Source organism: Archocentrus centrarchus, chromosome 13, assembly GCF_007364275.1.
Source record: "Archocentrus centrarchus isolate MPI-CPG fArcCen1 chromosome 13, fArcCen1, whole genome shotgun sequence".
Lineage (NCBI taxonomy): Eukaryota > Metazoa > Chordata > Actinopteri > Cichliformes > Cichlidae > Archocentrus > Archocentrus centrarchus.
Window position 1 is genome coordinate 9,749,988 of NC_044358.1, and position 27,387 is coordinate 9,777,374.

Genomic DNA, 27,387 nt, shown 5'->3' on the forward strand with positions numbered 1-27,387 from the left:
AGCAGCTGTGCATGATTCACAGTTCAACACAATCCTTCTTTATCTTACACTCGGCCCCTCAGTTCTGTAAGAACACTCTCTTCTGATTGGCTGTCACTTGTGTTCCTGATGACCATGTTAGGGATATGCCCTCTCTCTATGACAACATACAGTCAAGAGTAAAAAAAAACTCATAGACTGAGTATTTAAAGCCAGTTTTTGCCTCACAGGGATTGAGGTCCCTACACTGACCTCATATTGTGATGCCAGTGTATGTGTAAAGGGTGGGAACACTTGTTAGTTCACATTCTTGTGGAGCTGTTTTTCACGTAGTCCATCTACATGAGGGCACAGGACGGGTCAGATATTCTGGATTCTGGCACACAACATTTTAAAAAATGAAATGAAACCCGTGTTTTGTGTAGAAGAAGAAGAAATCTTTTCAGCAGTGAGCTCCTGTTTGAGTCCTCGTGGATTCAGTAGAAAGTAACAGATGTCATGGATTTGTAGGCACTTGTAAATCTCAACTTTTTCTTGTCTCTGACTCTGACATGTTTGTCTCACTTCTTTAACAGCTTTCTGCCAAAAGGCTGTCAGTCCACTGTTTACTGGAAAACCACACAAAGCACAGAGACAGACGTTTCCTCTTTCTTTCCAGTGTTTTTACTGAGGAGGAGAAAGCAGATGAGGGAACTCAGAGCTACAGCTAACAAACATGATACTTGTTTCCCAGCTCCAATATAAATGGCCCTTTGTCAAATAACCACTGGTATATTTCAGAGACATGCTCAGGAGCCAAAGGCATCAGAAGGCCCCTGAGCCAGAGCCTCCTAATTCAGGAGTGCTGTCAAAAAAAAAAAAGTGAGACTCTAGCTTTAAAAATCAAACTTTTTGGCCAAATTTAAAGTAGGTGAGTTCCCATTCAGAGTTGTCTACCTGTGCACCAGTGCACCGCTTCCACAGCTGCTGCTATTTTTGCGCTCTAGCTCTCCAGTGTAGCAAAAGAGTGATATTATATCTGAAAAGGCAGTAGCACCAAAAGCTGCAGCTCCCACTGACTCCCATGTTAAGACTTTACAGCAGAAATAAACGCATTTACAGCCTGATACAGAAGCTGCTTTGGTTTCCCCTTCATAACAGCTGTGAATGTTTTATTACTCTCCTGTTTAAATTGGATTAAGGCTTAAAGCAATCAATCACAGAACATGTCAAAATTAAACAGTCTAAGTCGCGGGCCATATGAAATTATTTCTCAGGCCGTCTCTGGCCAATATGACAGTGATTGGTGAGGAAATGACCTCAAAGACAAACAGCAGTTAACATAACTCAAAGCCAGTCCCAAAATGACCACAGAAATCCATAAAACACAAACTGATTCCAAAGCAAGAAGAGAGCAGCCACAAAAAGAAACACAGTGATCCCAAAGAAAAACAAAAAAGACCACAAAACATCATCCAGCCTTCACTCTATTTCTCACAGTGAGTTTCTGATGTGTTTCCAGAAAGTTCCAGTTCTGGCCGGCCGAGCCTTCAGCAGCTCCGCCAGACAGCTGAGGAACAAGGTCCCCGAAGCCCAGAAAATCTTCCAGGTAAGAACGGATTTATCACCCGTCCGAGGCCGTTTCACATGCCTGGGAGCACAGCGATGTCTTCCACAAACATTTACAGGCTTTTCAGTGCTGCTGCAGGAGGTTTCAGACCCGTGTTCACCTGCAGATGAAAATCTGCCTCTTGGGTGTTCTGTTCACTCCATGCACACATGCAGCGTTCATCATGTGATTTCTACACTCACAGGAGGACAACGGGCTGCCGGTCCACATCAAGGGAGGAACCGGCGATGTCCTGCTCTACCGGGCAACCATGACACTAACCATCGTAGGTAAGGACAGTTGTAGATTCCTACGGTGACCCCAGAGGACGCTGCACACAACAAAAATGTAGCATGTATGGAGACAAAGCTCAGAGCTTTTACAGTTTACTACTGAATTTATGTGTTTTTCAACTATAAGTGCTTAGGAGGGTAAACAAAGAGTTCCAGGAATATGAAAATCATGCACCTCTGGACATTTCCAGATGTTCTTAGACCTCTCCTTAGAAGTCCCGTTACGTTCACACTAGTCCTTCTGCCATTTGTTCTCGATTTCCTCCTGTGTGCCACAAACAGCGATACTTGTAATGATTTTCATGATGTGGAAGTCAACAAAGTCACAGTGAGGTGAACAAAAGACTTTTCATTGCACCACAGTTCAGATCATTTCCTCTGAAGGTTCTCCCTCAGATGGCTCAGAATAATAACAGTTTCACAGTGAAGGACCAGCTCATGGCATCAGCTCTGCGACTGCTGAAAGCACCAAACACACTGGTTATTGTAATGTTCTTGTCTTATTTATAATAAAAGAGCTTGAAGAACATTGGGCTAGCTTCAGCTAGCCATTTATTAAAAGACTCAGACTTGACATGTAACATGAACTGCCATCTTAACTCTTTGTCTTCTTCTCCACACCTCCTACGTGGGCTCTCGTACAACACTGACACCTGCTGGTGACACCTTAGTTAACACTTATCATTACATCCCCCTTTTTTTTTCAGCTGCTTAAAAGATTACCTCAGTGTCACAGCAGTTATTCCTCATTCACATAGTCTTCACTAGCACTTACATATTAAACAGAATGCAACAACATACATGTTTCAGTAATGAACTTTCCTTATGTCTTGTAACTCAATGTATGCATATGGCTCAAAAGAAATATATTCAAGCTTGGTATTTTCAACACATTTCAACAAACAAACTAGCATTGGTCTTTAAAATTACACTATGACTCTTTCACTTCCTGTAACTGTAACCATTAGGAACACATTTTAACACATTAAAGTCAGCAACGCTTTACCACTTTCTTTACACAGTTAACCCGTTACTTCATTCATATTTGTTCTATGAGCCTCTCAGGTGGTTTCTTAGGTCGAGTGGACCTTGTGAGTGTTACAGTCACTGGCAATGATGAAGAAGATTCACTGTGTTGCACTTCTGTCGCAACATTCTCTTGTTCCCATCCTGTCTCTTTCTCTTGACTCTCACCATTCTGAATCTTTAACAGACTCCTCCTGTTTCTCCTTAAAACTTGACCATTCTCTGTCTCGACAACAAACGATCTGGGTCCTACCTCTTGCAGTACAGTTGCTTTTCTGTCCCACAGCTCAGGACCATCAATCCTCACAACATCCTTTTCCTGCAGAGGCACCAGATTCCTTGCTGTTTTATCATAGTTCCTCTTCTGTCTTTGCTTGAGCTTCATCCTTTTGTCAGCCCACTTGTTGTCACTCCTGTAGCCATCCTTCCTTGGCATGTGAGGAAGTGTGGTGCGCAGTTTGCGACCCATGAGCAACTCAGCAGGAGACGCTCCACATTCCAGGGCAGTGGCTCTGTAACTCAATAAAGCCAGGTAAGGGTCAGCATTACATTCTCTCGCTTTTTTAAACAATCGTTTCACAACCTGGACCCCTTTCTCTGCCTATCCATTAGCCTGCTGATACAAAGGGCTAGAGGTGACATGTTCAAATCCGTACTGAACTGCAAAATCACGAAACTCACTGCAGTCAAATTGTGGACCATTGTCACTCACCACACAATGGGGAATCCCATGTCTTGAGAAAAAACTTTTCATGTGTGTGATGACAGACTGTGCTGATGTACTGGAAAGCTGCGCTACTTCAGGATAATTAGAGTAGTAGTCAACCACTAGAAGATAGTCCTTTCCATGTAGATGAAACAAATCAGTACCTACTTTTTGCCATGGTGCAGTGGGAAGATCTGCAATCAGCATCGGCTCTTTCTGTTGCTTGTACCGATGTTTAAGACATGTTTCACACTTTTGAACCATCTCCTCTATATCTCTGTTGATTCCTGGCCAGTACACAGCTTCTCGCGCTCTCCTTTTGCATTTCTCCACTCCTAAGTGTCCCTCATGAATGCGTTGTAGCATGTCTCGACGCATAGACTGTGGAATGAGAATCCTGTTTTGTCTCAGAAGCAGACCATTAGCCACACACAAATCTGCACGCACAGGATACCAACCCGGACAAACACCTCGTGACCATCCATTCTGGCTCAGGTGAATTACCTTTTGCAGTTGCGGGTCTTTCGCCGTCTCCTGCGCAATTTGCTGTAGCATTACATCTGATGCTGGGAGAGAAGCAGTCACCATGTTTACGTGCATTTCAACATCAACAGACACAGGGCTACACTGTGTGTCATCACTTGGAGCTGGTGCTCGTGACAGTGCATCCGCCAGAACAATGTATTTGCCTGGTGTATAAACCAGTTCAAAGTCATACCTTTGTAGAAACATCATCAGGCGTTGAATCCTGGGTGACATGTCATCGAGGTTCTTTTTTCGGATTGCTATGAGCGGTTTGTGGTCAGTTTCTACTGCAAACGTTGGCAAGCCATAGACATAACTGTGAAATTTTCCACAACCAAACACTAAGCCCAAAGTCTCTTTTTCAATCTGAGCATAACGTTGTTCAGTCTCTGTCATTGACCTTGATGCATACGCTACCGGCTGCCAACTGTCCTCTTGCATCTGTAGCAAGACAGCTCCTAAGCCATCTTTTGAGGCATCAGTGGAAATTTTTGTTGGCCTTGTTGGATCAAAGAACGTGAGCACTGGCTCAACAGCAACAGTCTGCTTTAATCTCTGCCATTCGTCCTCATGTCGCCTTGTCCATTCAAACACCGTGTCGTGACGTAGCAACTCTCTAAGGCATGTAGTCTTGACAGCTAGGTTAGGAATGAACTTACCTAGGAAATTAATCATTCCCATGGCTCGCAGTACACCTTTCTTATCAGTAGGGGCTGGCATGTCAAGTACAGCTTGCACTTTTGACTGATCAGGTTCCACCCCTGCACTTGTGATCTTGTCACCCAAAAAGGTCATTTGCGTGACCCCAAAAAGGCATTTGTCCCTGTTCAGTTTGAGTCCATTCTTTTTGACCCTCCCCAAGAGTTTTTTCAACCTTTCATCGTGCTGCTGCCTTGTTGTTCCCCAAACGACCAAGTCATCAATGTAGACTCTGGTACCTTCAAGACCCTCAATTACAGATTCCATAGCTCTGTGAAAGATCTCTGGAGCAGATTTGATGCCAAATGGAAGCCTCAGAAAACAGTAACGCCCAAATGGTGTGTTAAAGGTGGTATATTTGCTGCTTTCTGGGTCCAGTCTCAGTTGCCAGAATCCATGTGAGGCATCAAGTTTACTGAAGAACTTAGCTCCAGCCATCTCACTCATGATTTCTTCTCGTTTTGGAATCTGATAATGTTCTCTTTTGATGTTTTCATTGAGCTTTTTAGGGTCAAGGCACACTCTAATGTCACCTGTATTTTTTTTGACACATGTGATAGAGTTGACCCAGTCTGTAGGCTCTTCCACACGCTCAATGACACCCATTTGCATCATTCTTTCCAGTTCTTTTTTTAAAGCTGGTCTAAGTGGCGCTGGTACTCTCCTTGGAGCATGCACTACAGGCTTGGCATTTTCTTTCAGCTGAATTTTGTAAGTTTGGGGCAATGTTCCATGTCCTTGAAACACAGAGGTAAACTTTTCCACTATAGCAGAAGTCCCTTCACAGTGCTGCGGTGTAACACTTTTATTTTGTTCAGCTATCTCCAGGCTGTCTGTGTTTATCTGGTAAATCCTTTTAACCAGACCTAAGTCTTCTGATGCTTTGTCTCCTAGCAGCGATTCATGTCCAGCAGGCACAATGGTGAACAGCAGGTTGTGCTGTTTGCCTTTAGCTGTCACCTTTAGATTACATCCCCCTTTTGTTTGAATCGGCTGATTATTATAAGCTTTCAAAGGAGCGATTTTTTCTGCAAACCTTTTAGGCTTCTCTTTCAATGTCTGGAAATCCGTTTCACTAATCAAGTTAGCTTTGGCTCCAGTATCAATTTTGAATGTCACCACCGTCCCATTAACTAGCAAAGGAACAGTCCATTTATCATTAGCTGCTACATTAACCATTTGGCTTACATCAGCTAAGGACTGCACAGTCACATTTTCACCATGTGACACCGTCTTTATGAAAAAGGTTTCACTCAAGTTATCACTGTCATCAATGTCTTCCTGGACTGTATGCACGCTTTGTTCCTTCCCCTTTGAGAAACACATTTTGGTGAAGTGATTCAGTCCCTTGCACTTCATGCACCGTTTACCAAAGGCAGGACACCTTCTAGCTTCATGTTTTTCACCACATCGCTTGCAAGCGAACATCCCTTTATTATTCATTTTATTCCTGTCGGCACTGTCATTAAACTTGCTCCGCTGCGTCCTTTTTGGCGCCACAGCGTTCACTACGCCATTTTGTTGGTGCTTTTCTCCTAGCACAGGGCCTTGAAATGTCTGCATCTGGCATCGTGCTAACTCAGCGGCTTGACATATTTTAACAGCCTCGGCCAATGTGAGGTCTGACTCCCTCAATAATCTCTCTCGGAGCTTCTTTTCATTAGTCCCAAAAACTATTTGATCTCTTATCATGGAGTCTTTCAGATCGCCAAAGTTACATGACTGAGCTTTAATCTTGAGGTCTATGAGAAAATTATCAAATGACTCACCCTGTTGCTGTAGGCGTGAGCGAAACACGTATCTTTCACACGTTTCATTTTTTTTTTGTCAGGCAGTGTTCATCAAACTTCTTTACGACCTCGTCAAACTTGTCTTTGTCGGCAGGTTCAGCAAACACAAAAGTGTTGAAGACTTCTATCGCTTCTGGGCCGGCAACGGTGAGGAGCACGGCGATTTTTCTTTCCTCTGCTCGTCGATCTATTCCGACTGCCGCCATGTACAGCTGCAAATGCTGTTTGAAAGCTCTCCAACTTGCATCCACATTTCCAGTCAGCTTCAGCGGACCCGGCGGTTTTACTGCATCCATCTTGTTGTGTTGCTTCCTTTACTCGACCCCGATCCTGGTACCATGTAATGTTCTTGTCTTATTTATAATAAAAGAGCTTGAAGAACATTGGGCTAGCTTCAGCTAGCCATTTATTAAAAGACTCAGACTTGACATGTAACATGAACTGCCATCTTAACTCTTTGTCTTCTTCTCCACACCTCCTACGTGGGCTCTCGTACAACACTGACACCTGCTGGTGACACCTTAGTTAACACTTATCATTACAGTTATGTATTTTGGAAACTGTGCACTCTGAAAACTGATCAGTTGAAGCCACAAAGTCAGCTTTCATTCCCAGCAACGAGACGCCCCATAAAATGTGAAAGAGAAATTCGTGTTTGCTCTCTGCACCAGTTAGCAGTGAACTGGCAGAGCGCTCAGTATGAAAGGTGAGAACGAGATTTCCAGGGAGAAGTCTAAGAGTGGCAGACATGCTGGAAGCTGCGACCTGCAGGGGGAACAATGCTGAATTTAAATCAGGTCAGATTTTAGATTTTTAGACCCATTAATGTAACTTTCTGATCACACACACATTTACACGACCTGACACATTTATTAGACAAACATCTTTTTTATTTAATATAATATAATATAATATAATATAATATAATATAATATAATATAATATAATATAATATAATTCTATCCTACACTATGTACATATTATTCATACTGACACATATCATTTATACAGATTTTTTATCTTATACTTTTTTTTAATTGTATCTTAGTTATTCTTTGTGCTCTTTACTATATCTTTGCCACTGCTATAATGAATTTCCCCATCGTGGGACTAATAAAGGGATTTCATATCTTATAGCCAAATTTGAGGCGACACACTGGACTTCTTTGAAAATTAATTAAGCATAACATTCAACCACTAAAGCTAATATTTCAGTTCAGGAAGTAAATAGTTGTGGTCCTGGCATCTGGGACTTACCATTTTGAAATATCTTTTGTGGTTCCTGTTTTGTGTTTTCTTTATATTTATATTCTTAGCTTTTGGCTCTTTTTTTGGCTGTTTGTGTTATTTCCTGTGTCCCTGTGTTAAGGTCACTGTTTCGCCCTCTAGCGGTCACTCTTGGTTAGTCATCTAAAATGAGTAGAAGAAGCAGTAAACAGGAAGCACAGTACAGACGTCATCCCCAAGTCTGTGGAGTTTCTGCATTCATTCTGTTTAGCTGTTTGGACAGCTAGTAACTTTGGCCTGTGCACTGTGTGTTAACGGCCCCTGTGTGTGTTTTTGTCCCTGTTCCCATGGTTATCTGGTTTCCGTGTTTAGGTGCGCCAAGTTTATCTTGTCTTCCTTTCAGTTATGTCTCCAGGGCTCTATTCCAGAAAGCAGGTTTTGCTAATAACTCTGAGTTTGTTAACCCTAAAATGAGGAAACTCAGGTTTTCAGTTCCAGAAAGCGCTAACTCCAACACAGAGTCAGTTACCATGGTAACAGACTCTGTGACCCTAACCTGGCAGGTTTTATCCAACATCCTCTGAGTGTCTCTCTGACTCCGCCCCTCCAGCTGCACCTGAACCACCTGTCTGACACTCCCATTCATTTCCTCCTTCATAAAGTGGCCGTCAGAGCATCAGAGGAGCGAATTCATCTGCAGACGTTTCTGTTTCTACGATCACTGAAATCCCAGTTAGACGTTAGTTTGTTATTTTTGTAACGTGAAGCTTTTACAGTCGTTCACTCGTCAACAGGCTGTAAGGACGGAGACAGCGATGATGTCACAATGAGGCAGCTGCAGCTGTCAGACTGTCAGTCAGTTCCTCTGAAACATTTACTGTAGTTACTGCAGCATCACTGTTACATCACACTGATCTGGATGAAGCTGCTGACACAGAACACACTGTGGATGGAAACATGTCCGGATCAGAAGATGATGTGAATGTTTGAGTGAAGATGAGGATTGAAAACTGAACTAAACCTATTTAAAGTAACTTAAATGATATAAAAACTTTAAAAGTTATGGTGTCTGAAATTCAGAGTGTGAATCTCGACATATTTTCTACTTAGAATCACCTAAATCAGAGATCATCGGCTCTATAACGGATCCGCAAACCGTGTCTGAGTCCACCTTCACAGCAGGAGGATCCAAATGGATTGGGATCACGGATTCAGACCGGATAAGGCCCAGATCCAGTTCAGGCTCCAGTCATTTTCCAGCTCATCCAGTCAGGTGTTGTGCAATATTCTGTTCCCCCATGAAAATCTGTTCCCCCTGTGTCGGGAGCACGAACTACAGAGAGGCGGATCCGACTGTCTTCACGGCGCTTCTGATCAATTTCTCGGTAAAATGACACAGCAAAAGACCTGCTGGTAAATTAACTTGTTCCCATGTCATGGAGGGGGAACACAATATTTTGGATGGCTGAAATATTTGGTTCCCCCCGTGTAACTTTGGCAAATACAGAGCAAATGTTTTCATATTCACAGGAGTTGTTGTACTTGATGAGAGGAAAAAACACTAAAAGAATTTTACCGAGAAATTCATCAGAAGCGCCGTGAAGACAGTCGGATCCGCCTCTCTGGCTGCGCTCTCCCGACACGTGGGGAACAGATTTTCACGGGGGAACAGAATTTCGCACAACAATTGTTGTCTTCATCATGGCCTGCACAGCTGATTTTGCAGACATCTGCGACAGGCTCCAGGCTGGATGGATGGATGTGGCTAATATTCATGCAGAAAATCATAATAAATAAACCCAGGGTCAAGTTATAGGACTGCACAATTGTAATTATAAATTGACAATTCTGAGCCTATTTAATGAATTCAGTCCAGTGTGGTTATATATTTTATCAGGCCATTAAAGCTTATCATTGATAGCTGACATGAAAATTTTCTGTGGATTCATCTTCTGCCTTATCCACTCTACCTGAAATTTCATCTAAGACCAGTTAAGGACTCCACTTAAATTACAGAACAAATCTGCACAAAATTCACCAAGGTTTGTTCAATATGGAAAATATTTAAAAATATTCTTTAAAAAAATCAGCATAAGAAGTTGACGTGGAAATCTCAACAGATTATCACTCTGGCTGACCCCTTCTGCATGTGGACCCAGTTTCATCACAAATAACTGCAGGAATCCACAGAAATCAAGTGACAAATCCACTCATATTCACCCAGGTCCATTTAATATGGAAAATATTTTAAAATAAAAAAATTCATAAAAATCAGCATAAGAAGTTGACGTGGAAATCTCAACAGATTCTGCTTCTAGCTGACCCCCTCACAATCCCCACAATTGCCCTTCTTCACTCCAGCCCGAAATGTCACTGTTTTAAATGTTGATGGATTAAAAATTTTTCTAGGAGCTCTTTGGTGTGCAGACCTCCTCCTTTTTTTTTGAGTTTTGCTTGGATCCAGCACCCTGGTTAATTTTTGGATGTGCGTGTTTCTCATTTATTAAGTATATCTGTAAATATTCACATCCAGTGTTGGAAGTGGCACCAAAGCCTGATATGTCCAGCTGTGTCATAAACGTGTGTGTGTGTGTGTGTGTGTGTGTGTGTGTGTGTGTGTGTGTGTGTGTGTGTGTGTGTGTGTGTGTGTGTGTGTGTGTGTGTGTGTGTGTGTGTGTGTTTTCTCCACAGGAACCTGTTACTCTCTGTACTGGCTGTTCACCGCCTCATTCCCTCAGAAGAAGAAGTAGAGGAATGTCAGGCTCGGTCTAATGCCTGGAGAGCGACACTTGGCTCAGTCTAACATTCATATTTGTTGTGTGTACATTTGCTTGGTTTGATCTCCATCTATCTTTAATCTTGACTCAAGATGAAATAAAAAAAAAGTAAGAAAAAAATCATATCCAGTGTTTTTGATTTGTGTGTCTCTGTGGTGATAGTGGTGAACTGGATGTTTTATTGTTATGGGCAGGAAATTTTCCACAATGATGGGACTAATCTCATAGTTTTGGACCAGAGTAATTCCAGACATCTGTCAGCACATTTGTGCTCCTTGCTGTCATTTCTAAACTGACTGAAACAAACTGAGTTTCTGCAAGACTGGAAAAGAACAGCCTTAAAGACCACTTAGACTTCAGTTATTAACCCACCCTGTAATCATATGAGTCATGCAATATCGTGTGTGCAATGCACAGTGAGAAGTGCTTGGACCTTCACATAGGAGAGCCAAAACCACTCCAGAGCCAGACTCAGCAGTACATCTGCATCCTCAACAAGGACACTGATATTCCCATCGTGGACGAAGAAGCCGCACAGCTTGAGAGGAGTAAAAGAGACCATCTTCATCCGCTGTGATCAGCCGGTGTGATCACACCTATGACACACTCATGAGCTCCATGTACCCTTAATAAGTCACATGATGACAAAGTGGGGCAATGTCTCACAAAGGATTGACACTTGACTCCTGTGACCCTTAATGGCTCAGGATTACTAGGACTGGTTACTTTACTGATTTTGAAATAATATGTTTGATATTCTCTACAAAAATAAGTTTGTACTTCCCAACTGAAACACTTTATTGTTTTACACTCCACACCAGCTGCTGTCTGACAGTATTAAACAGTAAGTTAGACTATCAATGGTTGTGGTTATATACCAAGGTTTTGGACATACTGTATCACACAATGAGTCTGCTTAGCATAAATAACATGCTGATGATTAATAATACTCTGTGTAGATCATGAGATATTCACAATTTCATGTTGAGGAACATTATTCTGAAATTGTTCTACAATTCATGTAGAAGATTTGTATACTTTTATTTACATTTGACTCTTTCTGAATTGGGGTCGTACTTCAACAGCTCAGAGGTGTGATGTCATGCAAATATGACCTGGTGCAAAAAAGTTGGTGCTGTTTGATTTAGTGTAAATCAGTACTCAGTAGTACTGAGATAATTCAGGCAATACTTTAAAAAGTTGCACATTTGGTATCCAACCCTTATAATTACAGGGTGGAGACAAGCAGACAATCCCACTACGGGTTAGACCTGCATGACTGACCTACACAGATATATTACCTTTATGTTTTCTAAACCAAAACCCCATCCTGACGGTGCTGCCCACCAAAAATCAGCAACAAAATATTTAAATAAATAAATAAATATTCAAAAAGAAAAAATATTATAGCTTCCTTAACAGCACCAAAGAGTAAAACAGTTAAATGTGGATTATTAAACATTAGATTTCTCTCTTCCAAGTCTGAGTTAGTAAATGATTTAATAATTGATCAACATATTGATTTATTCTGCCTTACAGAAACCTGGTTACAGCAGGATGAACATGTTAGCTTAAATGAATCAACACCCCCGAGTCACAGTAACTGTCAGAATGCTGGAAGCTCAGGTCGAGGAGGAGGAGTAGCAGCAATCTTCCATTCCAGGTTATTAATTAATCAAAGACCCAGAAAATTTTTTTTTAATTCTTTTGAAAGCCTGACTCTTAGTCTTGTCCATCCTAATTAGGAAATTCAAAAACCAGTTTTATTTGTTACTGTCTGTCATCGACCTGGTCCTTACTCAGAGTTTCTGTCTGATTTCTCAGACTTTTTATCTGATTTAGTGCTCAGTTCAGATAAAATAATTATAGTGGGTGATTTTAACATCACCCATTTAACATTTGTTTCTGTAGAATAAAATTGGACTGACTGCTCCAAGAGTGACTGCTGGAGATGCAGTTGAGGATTTAAAATGTTTAGAACAGAGGATGTATTGTATTTTAAATTTTCTTCAGGCTGAAGTTGTTTAAAAAATACTCCCACTACTTCCCTCACATCTGTTGATCATTATCTCTAGTTGGCAAAGGATGCTTTCAGTGAAATCAGCTGCAGTGGGACTGTACAAAGTATACATCATAATTTAAGTAATTCTCATCTGTCCTGTCTTAAACAGGAAATATTAATGAGTTCCATCCATCCATCCATCCATCCATCCATCCATCCATCCATCCATTCATTCGCTTCCGCCCATCCTGTTCAGGGTCGCGGGAGGGGCTGGAGCCTATCCCAGCTGTCATAGGGCGAGAGGCAGGGTACAACCTGAACAGGTCGCCAGCCTGTCGCAGGGCATATTAATGAGTTATTTTAATTTTTTATTTATCCTTCCGATGTCCAGCAGGTCACCACTGACCTGTTTAGGGGTGGAAATGCATTTTCATCGACCCCTTTATTATTATATGAAATTTTCACTTGCACAGCACAGTCACAAGATGTCATCCCCGAGTCTGTGGAGTTTCTGCATTCATTCTGTTTAGCTGTTTGGACAGCTAGTAACATTTGGCTGGCGAGGCCTGTACACTGTGTGTTCCCGGCCCCTGTGTGTGTCTCTGTCTGGTTTTGTCCCCGTGTGTTTTCGTCACCGTTCCCATGGTTATCTGGTTTCCCTGTTTAGGTGTGCCAAGTTTATCTTGTCTTCCTTTCAGTTATGTCTCCTGTTATATTCATTCATGTGTGCTGTGTTATCATATTCCTTCAGTGTGCTTCCGTCCTTGTGTTGTCAAGTCTGCGTTTGTCTCCATGTTTACTCTCTTCCTGTTTGAGTTTGTCTCATGTGCTTTGTGTTCAGTTTTGCTTCTCTTGTCTTGTTAGTTAGATTCAGTTCACCTGACCTCCCCCAGCTGTCTCCACTCTCCGATTACCTCATGTATGTACACATTATCCAGTGTCTTCCTCAGTTTTTGTTGCATCCTCATCGCCTCTCTTGCTGCGCATTCTTAGCTCTGTGGTTTTCCATGTTAGTGTATTCCTGGCCCCTGTTCAGGCTGGTGTATGTTTAGTATATTTACTTTTACTTCATGTTTACTTTATGTTACAATATCAAGCACCTTGAGGCAACCTTTGTGATTTGTTGCTATGTAAATAAATGAAAATAAATAAATATACATAAAATGATTTGAATTGAACTGTCCAGCTAGGTCTCCATGATTATGGTTTACTTGCTTTAAGCTCTCTTGTATGGAGTTAATTTCGTGCCAAAAGCGAGAACACATGCTGCACACCCAAGGAACACATGCTGAACACAAATAAAACCTGATGCACGCAAAGAAAACGTTTTACAAACAGTATTCAGACATTACACACACAGAACATACTTTACAAAGTGTCCTCGCATACAAAACAGCTTCTCCTCGCGTGCAAAAGCATGCGAAACAGTTCTGCGGTAAGTTTATACCAATAATCACGTGATATACCAAAGTCACTTTCCATCCTCGACAGCAGGGGGTGCTATCGAGACAAGTGAAACGCCCGAGAGCAGTATTAACTTTTTTTGTTCACAATATTAACTGTTTTGACCTGCAGCTGTTGCTGTATGCCAATATATCGGATAATCGAGGTAAAAAATATGGGATTGTACATTATGTCAAGGTTTTTTTTTTCCATAGTCCTGCCATTGAATTCATCCACTTCCTCAGCTAGTTATAACAAAATACATGGACTGTTGCTTTCATCTTAAGGATGAACAATCAAGGCAAGCCTTTGGAAATATGTTCATTTTGATTATCTGAAGTTAGTAACCAAGAATTTAAGTCCTTTAGGGACTTTTTTTCTACCTTTTCATGCAGTGAGTACATTAATACATCAGCCGAGATACATTTCCCTAGCCTGAAGAGCTGAATGTACTGTTTGAGTAAATCAAAGTAAAATTTCGTCACCTTCCTAAAATAATGGACAAAGTCATTTTTTGCCAAAAGTTTTATTTTTTTTCTTTTAATGAAAAAAAAACTCACCACCTCTTTATTGGCAAAAGATGATTCAGGCAAAGAAAAAATAAACTTTTGCTGGTTGCATGTGACTATGGAAAAAACCAAAAAACCTTGACATAATGTACAATTTTTGACCTCGATTATCAGATTAACGTCATACAGCAACAGTGACAGGTCAAAACAGCTAACATTGTGAATAAAAAAAGTTAATACTGCTCTCGGCGTGTTTCAGTTGTCTCGATAGCACCCCCTGCTGTCGAGGAGGGAAAGTGACTTTGGCATATCACGTGGCTTTTGGCACAAACTTACCGTAGAACTGTTTCGCACGCGAGGAGAAGCTGTCTTGTATGCCAGGAGAAATCATTTTGTACTCGAGGACAGTTTGTAAAGTATGTTCTGTGTGTGTAATGTCTGAATACAGTTTGTAAAACGTTTTCTTTGCGTGCAACAGGTTTTATTTGTGTTCAGCGTGTGTTCCTTGGGTGTGCAGCATGTGTTCTCTGCATGCGCCCTTTTGGCACGAAATTAACTCCATACTCTTGGCTGAGCTTGCATTTTCAGTGACACTTGTCTATTTTCACTGAACCGTGATTGTGTTTAAAATTGGATTAAGTGAGCCGCCCAAGAAACAGGACAGGAAGTCAATTTATGATATTTTTCTCTAATGGAACCACAATTTATAAATTTAACATGTTTTATTCAATTTGACTGTGAACTAGTGAGACCAAAAGCTGATCAGAACAGCTTACACAGGTCAGTCACAGTCTCCCCCTGCTGCCAATGAGAAAGAATGCAGGTTTATGGCTCTTCTGCTCTGGCTTTACTTTTCAGACCTCAGCTCTGCTCTAGACTTCCAAAAATGTAATTTTAGTGCTAAAGTCAAGTGGAAACTGGGAAGCAGAGAAGCATAAGTTCTGCTGTCCTTAGAACTCCTTTTATTTTTGAGTTTCAGCCACAAAAACACAACAAAACAAACCAGAGAGACATGGCTCCAAGAGAAATCAGGACTGCAGCTGATTTTTTCCAGCTGTTCCACAGCCAGAGGACAAGGGAGGAGTAAAACTTGAGCAATGACTCCACACAGTGGTGTCACATTGTAAATACACCTCTGCCTGACACAGCCAATGAGTGCTGACAGGTACACCTGCTAAACAGTTCTGCTTTTAAGAAGCATCAGCGCTCTGTTTTTGGTCTTTCAAAGGTTTAATTTTTTTTTTTTAGTCCAGTATCACTGCAGTTCCAGGGGGTTTGTTTCCAGTTTAGACTTTACTAGTTCCAGTGTTAATTTCAATCCTTTTAATTTTAATAACACTGTACTGGCCAGCCAAGACTAAAACTGAAGACATTTTCCATATTATTTTAGTTTATATATATATTAGAGTTAGACCTGACCTGAATCAAGTTCTGGTCCTGCAACAGGTAAAATGCAACCGTGTGCAACCTACCATATAGTTGGGCTGCCACCACAAAAGGCAACCAATGCACTCACCAACACACACTCAGCCAGCATGGTGAGTTAATGGTTCAACCCCACACCATGGCAGTACACACAACGGTTTGGCCTCTCAGTCCACAGCAGGCGAAAGGCAGAGGGCGCTAAGAAGACTAGGCAGAAAGGAGAACAACTATTACAGCCGGACAGCAGACTTGTATTATAAACACCAGAGGAAGAGAGGAGTCGATTGGAGGATTCCAGGCGAACAAGGAGTGAAGTGGTCAGCAGCAGAGTGGCATCGCTGCTGCTGACCACTTCACTCCTTGTTCGCCTGGAATCCTCCAATCGACTCCAGGCGAACAAGGAGTGAAGTGGTCAGCAGCAGAGTGGCATCGCTGACTGTGAAGATCACTGCAGGTGGTGCAGGTGTACACACCAAAATCAGACCAAGATGATGAAGAGGTGGAGGAGTTCTTTGCAGAAGTAGCTAAAGGGATGGAGAAGAACCAGAGTCACTACAGAATCATTATGAGTGACTTCAACGCAAAAGTAGGAAAAACAGAGAGAGACCGAACAGTTTGGTTATGGAAACAGGAATGACAGAGGAACAGGACATCAATAATCATCTTTGGTTGCTTCTTAGTTGCCTTTTTTTTTTTTTACAGCATGTCTTTTGTCCTGTCTCCAGTAACTCAAAGTATAAATGTATGAATTCATCAGTCTGACCCAGTTTGGGCCGATGTTTAGCTGTTGGCAGCCGATATTCAATTCAATTCAATTCAATTCAATTTTATGTCTATAGCACCAAATCACAACACACAATCACCTCAAGGCGCTTTGTATTGTGGGTAAAGACCCTACAATAATACAGAGAAAACCCAACAGTCAAAACGACCCCCTATGAGCAGCACTTGGTGACAGTGAGAAGGAAAAACTCCCTTTTAACAGGAAGAAACCTCCAGCAGAAACAGGCTCAGGGAGGGGGGGTCATCTGCTAAGACCGGTTGGGCTGAGGGGAGAGAAAACATGCTGTGGAAGAGAGCCAGAGATTAATATCAATTAATGATTAAATGCAGAGTGGAGTATAAACAAAGTAAATAAGGTGAATGAAAAGAAACAGTGCATCATGGGAAACCCCCAGCAGACTAGGCCTATAGCAGCATAACTGAGGGAGGGTTCAGGGTCACCTGATCCAGCCCTAACTATAAGCTTGATCATGAAGGAAAGTTTTAAGCCTAATCTTAAAAATAGAGAGGGTGTCTGTCTCCTGAATCCAAGCTGGGAGCTGGTTCCACAGAAGAGGGGCCTGAAAGCTGAAGGGTCTGCCTCCCATTCTACTCTTAAGTATCAGAGGAACCACAAGTAAGCCAGCAGTCTGAGAGCAAAGTGCTCTGTTGGGGTGATATGGGACTATGAGGTCTTTGAGATAAGATCAGGCCTGATTATTGAAGACCTTGTAGGTGAGGAGAAGGATTTTAAATTCTATTCTAGATTTAACAGGGAGCCAATGAAGAGAAGCCAACATGGGAGAAATCTGCTCTCTCTTTCTAGTCCCTGTCAGTACTCTAGCTGCAGCATTTTGGATCAGCTGAAGGCTTTTCAGGGAGCTTTTAGGACAGCCTGATAATAATGAATTACAATAGTCCAGCCTAGAAGTAATAAATGCATGAATTAGCTTTTCAGCATCACTCTGAGAAAGGATGTTTATAATTTTAGAAATATTGCACAATTACAAAGAAGGCAGTCCTACATACCTGAATGCTGCAGACCAGCAAAGAAATGTTTGCTTTTATGGAGGTGCTCAGACTGATGATGATCAATTAATCAATGCATTTGATTAGCAGCACCTGGCTACTACTTACCCTCTTCTCATGTTCCAGTCGTGGATGTTCATATTAAATATGACCAGCATTTTTAATAATAGGATCAGTGTAGCTACAGGTTCGCCCTGTGAGCTCAGGCTCAGGCTTTGGACAGCTCTAAACACTCCAATTCACAAAGCATTCCCTACTCTTGGCCCTGTGTGATGTCACAGAGAGGAGATATTCCTATTATGGTGTCTCAGTCACAGAAGGAGCTAAAACAGCTTGTTTCAGACAGCCCGAGGCCCAGCAGGAGATGAAGGATTATTTTGAACAGTAAATCATGCAAAGCTACTCTCTGGAGTCCAAGAATAAAAAAAAACGCTGAAAATGAGCAGCAGAGGTCACTTTGAAGTATTTGTTTCATTTTTACACCATTCTCAGCTCTGAAAATCCAGACAGCATCATCATGTGTACCTTCTGCAGCAGTCTCATATACTTTAAGGCTCAGGTCATTTTGATCTATACTAGAAAGACTGTGAGGCTACATCAAAGTATTATACTTTCAATATATGATGATTTTTATTAATAAATCAAACCAAATGTTCAACATATAAACTGTTAGAAAATGATGAAAAGCAGCTTGTTAACACATTCAGGTGGTTTTTATATTTGACCAAGAGCAAAGAAGAAGACAGAAAAATGTGAAACTGGCCAAAGTTTCAGAAATGATTCCATTTTCTCTCAGCTGACCAATTAATCAGTAAACTGATCATTTCATGAATGCGACCTTTTTAACACTGAGGAGGTCATGCTTTCACCGCACTAATATAAAGACCTGTGAGTGTGTGTGTGTGTGTGTGTGTGTGTGTGTGTGTGTGTGTGTGTGTGTTGGTGGGGGTCAACAGGGGAGTTCCGGGGAGGAGGAAAAGGAAAAGATGACCATTTCCTGGTGCAGTTAGAAAATAAAACAAACAGGAAACAAGGAGCAGAGCTCCCAGAGAGGAGCACGAGGAGACAGACCGAAGCCAGCAGAAGCAGCAGCAGGAACGAGAATGCGGCAGAACCCAGCACAGCAGAACGGAACAGCGTGCCACAGAGGAACCTAAACTGGGATGGGAAACGGAGCTGAACCTCTGCAGGAACTTTAGGCCTCAGTGAATCTCAGAAGGATCTCAAGTGCCCCATAAAGGTTCAGAGATGTCCCCATCCTGAGTCCTGAACAGACCTCCTGGTGTCACTCGTTACTCGGCACAAAAAAAGGTGAGAGCTGCTTCTTTACCCTCCTGTTATGTGAGCCCTCATTTAACTGCTTCCACAGGGACACTTCAGCACAGAACAGCTGTGACTCGATTTCTCAAAGAAGTTTCATGAATTTGTTTTTTTCTGCTTTGTAAAAACGTGAAGCAGTGACATGAGAAAGTTCCTAAAGTTAAAGGTTTTTAAGACCAGGGTCTCAGGCTGCAGTTGGAAAATAATGATGGGACAGGTTGACCTTTCAGGAGGTTTAAATTTAGGGTTAACTGTTTGAAGGTTAAGCTGTATCTGTAGGTTTGTCAGATACCCACGTGTGTGCGAGAAGATCCTGCAGAGTGAACATCAACTCCAGGGCTCCCTTTTCAGATACATGCAGGTCTTTTTTTAAAAAGAAATCATCACTTTCCACTCAAAGCAGTTGAAAAATGATTCCTCTCTTGCTCTGTCTCCATCTGTTCTGGACTTGGACACCAGGAATGTATTTCTCAGAATTTACTGAACGCTGCTCACAGTTTCCAAGAAAGAGCACTCAGGAGTGGGATCCGAACACGTCTAATTGTGTGTGAATCAGATACAGGAAGTTAACTTGTTCCACTGTAGGTGGACCTCCAGCTTCTTTGTAGTCTTGTTTGTGAGTGGCACCAACATCAGGCTGCAGTTTATGTTGGAAAGTTTGTTTCCAGAGAAGAAGGAAACCTTTGCAGCAAGTTTTCAGTTTTTCACAGGACTGTCGTGATTGTTTTTAATGTACTAAATACTAAAAACAGTTATTAATTAAACATGTATGTTTTTATGGGTGGAGAGGGGGGAAAAAATAACCCAACGAGCTTTTTTATGCACAGTTCATTAACCTCATTTCATCCGTGCTCTAGCAACATGCTAACCTTTCATCCCCACTAACACAAAGCTCTCAGAGGGATGCCGACCCCAGCCGAAGCAGCCAGAGCCTGATTTTCAACAGATAACAAAAGCAGAGATGAACGGGCATGCAGGAATGTGCTTTTCTATCTGCACTTGTTCTCAGAATCACATTTTCTGTGAAGTGCTCTGTGGGCTGCTTTTTTTAACCAGGTTGTTAAAGAAGGATCTTCTGCATGTCCTTCAGCAGTTGGGGGATTAGTACAGATGTGTGAGCACATGAGGTACAGGTGAGGTAAACCAAAAGTTATGTCTCATACATCATTTTTTTGAAGACCCCCAACACTCACTGGTTGGAGGCCATGGCCCTAATAATGCAAACTTTGAGCTTTAATACAATTTAAACAGGTGGCACTGGAATTGGCATTTTTGCATGAAAAAAAGATTATGCAAGAAAATTCTTCATCTCACATGGTTTCTGTGTCAGAGTTTCAATTCTTTGTCATTGAAACTGCTTTGAACGAACAGCAGCAGCAGAAATAAAAGCCACACACTGACTGCTGACTGTTTGGACTTCTCTCTTTTTCCCCCACTGACCTGAAACAAGCTCTTCTTAATAAATCTAGAGCTGCTGACTCGGCTGCACAACATTTCACAACTCGAAAGAAGGATTTGAAATTATGGAGTTTCTCTGCCTGAGGAGCAGCAGGAGCCACATGTCTGATTCCTAAACAGCTCGTGTAATACTTCTATTAAACCCCCCAAATTAAAGCTCAAAGTCTGCACTTCAGTCACACCCTGATTAAAATCCACTGTGGTGGTGGTGCAGAGGCAAAAATACAGAAACTGTGTCAGTGTCCCAACACTTTTAGCTGTCGCGGTCCTGACTGGTACTAACAACAGAGGAAACTCAGTTATATTTAACCTCTGTTTTTCACCTTCAAGTGACTGAGTGGCTTTCTAATTTGCACACAGTGTAACACAAATACAATAAAAAGATTCACTTATAAAATATAATGGGGACATAAATGAACTATCTCAGCTATTTTCCATCAATCCATGCAGGGCGGTGGGCAGGCTGGAGTCTATCCCACCCTGGCCAGCCTGTCACAGGGCTCACACAGAGAGACAGACAACCATTCATATCTACAACCAATTATTATTATAATTATTACATTATAATAATATAACTAAATATTATTAGCATAATTAAGTACATCCAATTAATGTGACCCCATGCATTTCTTTGGACTGTTGGAGGAAGGTAGAGTACCAGGACAGAACGTGTGCAGACATGAGGAGAACCCCGCCAGCCGGTGGATTCAGTTCAGTGTTTATTCATTTATGTGGCGCCAGATCACAACAGTCTTCTAAAAGTACCTTATATTGTACAATAATTACAGAGAAAGCCCAACAGTCAAAACAACCCCTGTGAGCAGCACTTGGCAACAGTGGGAAGGAAAAACTCCCTTTTAACAGGAAGAAACCTCCAGCAGAACCAGGCTCAGGGAGGGGGGGGTCATCTGCTGCAGCTGGTTGGGACTGAGGGGAGAGAAAAGACATGCTGTGGAAGATTAATGACTAATGATTAAATGCAGAGTGAAGTATAAACACAGAGACTAAAGATGCGTTCATTGTGTGTTAGTCTTTCATCCATCCATATATATATATATATATACATATATATATAATATGGATGGTCCTCATTTTATCTGCATGTTTCACGTGTTTCATGTCCTCTCACTCAGATTTAGTTGAGTCAGGACTCTGGTTTTGACTCTTGGTCCCACGGGGGGGGGGGGGGGGGGGGGGGGGGGGAATAAGAGTCTGTGTCTCTTACAGAAAGGACACCGTGGAGCTCACAGTGCAGATGTGGCGAGCTGAGTTATGCAACACTCAACACAAAGCAGCAATCTGATCTGAGGTCAGAGAAAAGGATGGAACCTGAGCTGCAGTACGATCAGATAAAGGATATCAGTTGTATCTCCATTGTGCACAGACACACAGAGACATGATATGATGAATGGCCTGGACAACACTGCACAGTCTGTACCTCTCACAGCCCCAACTCACTCCACAGAGTTATGTGGGAACACAGACTCCAGCATGTTTTCCGTCCTGCTCTGGGTGTACCTGAACCTTAGAGAGGTTTTATTGCTGCTCAATGTTCTTTAGGTTCAGTATGTTCTTATATTTTATTCAACTTTTGATTAGCTTTTAACAGGCAACAATATGAATGAAGGCCAGACAGACGAGGAACTAAAGCTTTGTGTAAGGAGGTCAGATATTAAATACAGGTAGCCAGGTGCTTTAGACTGTCATATGAGGGAAAAATATAGCAACACTGCAAAACTTACAACTCCAATTCCAAAAGAAATGAACCATTTTAAGAAAAATATTAGTTCCTTTTGAATTTGATGGCATCAAAAGTCTCAACAAAAGGCTGGAAAAGTAAGCAGCAAAAAAGAAAGAGCTGGAGGAACATTTTACATGTACCGTATTTTCCGGACTATAAGTCGCACTTTTTTTCATAGTTTGGCCAGGGGTGCAACCTATTCTCCGGAGTGACTTATATGTGAAATTATTAACACATTAACCAAAATACTCAGGCACTTGACATCTCTGTAAACCGGAGCGTTAAGGCAGTCTTGCGTAACCTGTGGGAGCAGCGGATGATGGATGGAGAGCACAGCTTCACGGCAACCGGGAGAACGCGCCACCCAACTTTGCTGGAAGTCATTGGATGGATCAACAAAGCGTGGGCTTCAGTGACATCTTAAACCATCCTGTCGGGATTCAGAAAGGCTGGAATAACTGGAACTGCAACTGACGACGAGTCTGATGAAAGCGACACAGAAGAGGAAGCGGTGCTTCGTCTACGTATGGTGTGTGTGGAGTTGTTTAGAAGTGACACCGAGGATGAAGAATTCAATGGATTGATGCTTTGGTGAACTTGTTAGCATGTTCTTTATGCTATGGTCATCTGAAATATTGTTAATGTTACGTTAACATACCAGACACGTACTCAGTTCGTTGTGCGTCATGTAGCTGAATGTGTTACGTTAGCATAACGTAGGCGTAGCCATGTTCTTTAATCCATTATTATTTTAAATTGCCTTTCAAGATGAAATGTCTGCTTTGGGTCTCGGATTCTATCAAATAGACCCCCCCCCAGCATTTTTTGGCTGGTGCAACTTATACTCCGGAGCGACTCAGGTTAGTCGGCAGCAGGTCAGTAATATGACTGGGTGTAAAAAGAGCACCTTAGAGAGGCAGAGTTTCTCAGCGGTAAAAATGGGCAGAGGTTTAATCTGCAAAAAACTGCATCAACAGGTTGTGGAACAATTTCAGAATAATGTAAAATTGTGAAGACTCTCATTATCTCATCATCTGCTGTACATAATATCATCAAAGGTTATCTGGAGAAATGGCTGATAATCAGAATTGGATGTCTGTGATCTTCGGGCCCATTAAAAACAGGCCTGATTCTGTCTGGAATCACTGCATGGACTCAGGAACACTTCCAGAAATCTGTCTGTGAGCACAGCTCACCGTGCCATCCACAGACGCAGGTTAAAGCTCCACAAAAGAAGCCATCTGTGAACATGATCCAGAAACAGCGCTGTCTGCACCAAAGCTCATTTAAAATGGACTGAGGCAAAGTGGAAAACTGTTCTGAGGTCAGACCAATCCACTGCTTTTTGGCTGTAGTCATATTTCTGTTTATAACTGTTTATCCTTTTTGAGAGGCTCATAAAATATGGTCCTAGTCCACGATTGTGCAGGATGTCATTGAACTTTACTGGGTGTGAAACAATATTTAACCCAAACCTTTATCACATCATAAAACACACTGGTTCTCTCCTCCTCCTCCTCCTCCTCCTCACTCTGAACAGTGACCTGTTTCTTTGAATGTTGGACTGATTAGTTTCAGCTTACTGAATAAAAGAGGAACATTTGATCTGTAAAATGTTGATCAGAGGTGAGGAATTCATGCAGTTTGTAGTGAAAGGTCATCTGTGACTGAGGGCAAGGTCACTGGGGTTGGTGTGCGTGTGCATTGACTTAAGTTGAAAGCAGTTAATGAGTATTGTGAGAGCTCTTTTGTGAGGCGTTTACCAGCTGACTGATGAATGGAATGTAACACACACACACACACACACACACACACACACACACACACACACACACACACACACACACACACACTTCAGAGGACATTACATTGACTCCCATTCATTTCCTGCAGATTTTACACTTTCCCTTGAGGCTCTGACTCCAGCCATATTCTGTTACATACATGCTAAGTTCCTGTTACGCATTGTTGGGTAACTTTGTGTGTTTGTGCTTCTATAAACCTGTGTGGATGTGGATCTGCAGATACTCGGTGTACTGTTCCAGCAGCTGAGGTTATAATCTGTAACGTTCATGGGTTAAAAATGCATAACAGAGTAAAACTCGTTTGCAGTTGGTAGTTTCGCATCAACACTTTTATAATGGAGCTGTAATGGAAACTGTTATCTGGCTGCATTTGGTCCACAAAGCAGGGGAAGATTTAGCCCACATTATGACTGACATATTCTATGAGCGTGCAGTGTCCCTCAGTTTCTCAGTCAGACTGACCCCTTACTCACCACATCCAACTTTTAAGACTTCTTGGACGGTCTGTCAGTCTAATTAATTGCACAGCAGCCATATTATTGGCCAGATAATTACATTAAAAATGCTCCAAAAGGCTCCAACAGCACAATCACAGTCCTGAGGTCAGTACAGGGACCTCAGGCAGCTACAGCTGCCTGTGTCGCCATCCACCTGTCAGTCAAAGAGGCCACGCCCCCAATAATAGACACTTTAATCCTTAATCCGGTTTAAACAGGTGAGTTCTCAAAATATTCACAGTTGTTATGAAGGGGGCATTAGCCACAGAGACCAAAGCAGTTTGTGTATCAGGCTGTAAACATGTTTGTTTCTACTGTAAAGTTTTAACATGGGGACTGACTCACTGTGGAGCCTCTGCTGGACGTCAGAGGAACTGCAGTTTTTGGCACATCATCATTGGTGTCATTTTTCAGCCTCAGAGGTCAATGCTCTCTCCTGACTCATCTATTACTCAAAGTTTAAAAATTTGAAAGACAGCATTGATTGATGGATACAGAGTATTGGATTGGTGCATTGCTAATTAATTCATTTAAAAATGTGTCCAAAGTTTATGAGCTACAATCTCAAAAGCACAATTGCCTCTGGAATTAAAAGGAGAGTGTGGAACAGACGAGATGATTGGAGAGGCTAACTCCAGGAACAAGGTTTCAGCAGGTCTGCTAAATGCACACGAGCCTGGCCTTTATGAGTTACTGATAAGATTTTAAAGTGGATTGTGGAGGAAATGCGAATTACAATAATCAAGACAGAAGAAAATGAAAGTCTGTACTCACTATTGGGTGTCAATAAAGGTTTGATTTTGGGGATGTTTCTTAAATGAAGGAAACAAGACTGGATGAGCTTTGAGATGTGAGATTCAAGTTTCAAACACTGGTCAAAAATAATGTGACGGTTCTTAGCAGATGCTCTGATGTTGGCGGTGAGCGGGCCGATGTACTGACTGACCTTAGAAAAACTGCCAGGGCCAAACACAAGAACTGCAGCTTTACCAGGACTGAGATGCAGGAAATTTGAAGACATGCAGTCATTAATGGCAGAGAAGCACTCAGTGAGGCAGGAGAGGCTGCTGTGGTTGTTGGGCCTCACAGCGAAGTAGAGCAATGGTAGGAGATGCCTTTAAAACCATTAAGCAGATAGCCCGAGGTAACAGATTTAAAGAAAACCAATTTAGACCAAGGATTGACCCCACAGGGGTGTTAATTAGGACATGTAAGTGTTAATTCTGAAATATCAGATAAGTGCGATAAGAAGGATCATTTTGTGATCAGTGATGTTGAAGGTTGCAGATAAGCTGAACAGAAATATTCACCTTCATCCAAGCATGTAAGAATATCATTAGTAATTTTCAGTAATGCTTTTTAAGTGCTGTGGTTTCATTAGTAACCAGACTGGAATTTATTAATCTTAAACGAACCCTAAACTAACCCTAAACTAACCATTAAGTCTCCCAGAATGGAAGCCAAGTCCTCATAATGTCCCTGTTTTTCAGAAATACAAGTGTACACACACACACACACACACACACACACACACACACACACACACACACACACACACACACACACACACACACACTGTAATAAGGCTGCTGTTGAATGAAGAGTGACAGGTTTTGCTCCCTGTGAGGAAGCAGTTTGACTTTGAGAATGAAAGTCAGAGTGTGACTTTAAACAGACCTGGACCCGGTACAGGGCCATGTGGTGTACACGAGCCATAACAAAGCCCCGAGTGTCCACTTACAGAGAGCCTCGAGCTGGGATCCATCAGCTGAATACACTGCAGATTCATTGGTCTGCTTCATACTGACCACAGAAGCTGATTTCATCCTCATTTCTGGGAATTTCTGTTAAATTTTGTAAGGAAACGTGTTGAGGAATCGGACCTTAGGTAGGGTACTCTCTCCAGTGCTTCCTGTCTTTCTCCACCACTGCTGCTGCTGGTAAAACACCTTCAAATCTCCCCAAATAAACATGGAAAAGAAAAGCAGCAACACACACAGAGCAAACACATGATTAATGTGTTTAGGGCAACAAATTCACCAGTTCAGGAACACAAAACACATACCTACGGTGGCCAGGAGAGTTCATTTACAACATCTAGAAAAAAAAAATCAAATTTCACAAGCAGAAACAGATACAACAGTTCTTGTCTGCCTGATTAAAAAGTTATTTATCTAAGAGTGAGGATGATTGTCCCCAGCCACAGGGGCAGGTCTAGAAGGGGGGCGTGGGACCCCACCTGCCACGCCTTATTTCACTTCTATATTATTTATTTGAAAGCTTTCATTACTTACTATTTTACAGATTAATTGCATTGTTATAGCTCAAACTACTGAGCAGTATATAAGAAATTAAAATCATCAACAGCTGCAACATTAAAGAGACATAAATATAAATAGATTAAAATTAATAATCCATTAATATGTGTATGATTTGGAAAAGTGTCATTTCACATGAGTAGATTTATATTTGAATACAATCTGTGAACTATTAAGTTACTTAAGTAGGATTACAACTTTTGATCTGATCTCGAGACTTTTTTCAACAACTATCCATCAAAACATTATCTTTAAATTCTTATGCAGGCCCACTTTCACATAATGACTCTGCAGTAGGATGCAGGGCTGCATGTGAGCTTGAAAATTGTGGTTTGCACACCAGTTTTCTACACTTATGAAATATTACTGACAATATTTTGATTTCCTGCCCCCCCCCCCCCTCCCCTGCTGCATTCTTGGTCCTCCAGTACCACCCTATTTAAAAGATCCTAGAAACGCCCCTGCTCA

The 27,387-nt window shown here is 41.8% G+C and overlaps 2 protein-coding genes across 2 annotated transcripts in view; both read left to right on the top strand.

The window, feature by feature from the left end:
• Positions 1-10,735, top strand: part of cox7a1 (cytochrome c oxidase subunit 7A1) — a 16,830-nt gene extending 6,095 nt beyond the window's left edge. Inside the window, exons 2-4 of the mRNA XM_030744695.1 lie at positions 1,481-1,567; positions 1,773-1,857; positions 10,525-10,735. Coding sequence (XP_030600555.1) covers positions 1,481-1,567; positions 1,773-1,857; positions 10,525-10,583 — 231 coding nt within the window. The 3' untranslated portion in view covers positions 10,584-10,735. The remainder of the gene's footprint in view (positions 1-1,480; positions 1,568-1,772; positions 1,858-10,524) is intronic.
• An 8,107-nt stretch (positions 10,736-18,842) lies between these two features.
• The window catches only part of exoc3l2b (exocyst complex component 3-like 2b), a 53,777-nt gene continuing 45,232 nt past the window's right edge, over positions 18,843-27,387 (top strand). Inside the window, exon 1 of the mRNA XM_030744491.1 lies at positions 18,843-19,091. The gene's annotated coding sequence lies outside the window, so the exon portion shown is untranslated. The remainder of the gene's footprint in view (positions 19,092-27,387) is intronic.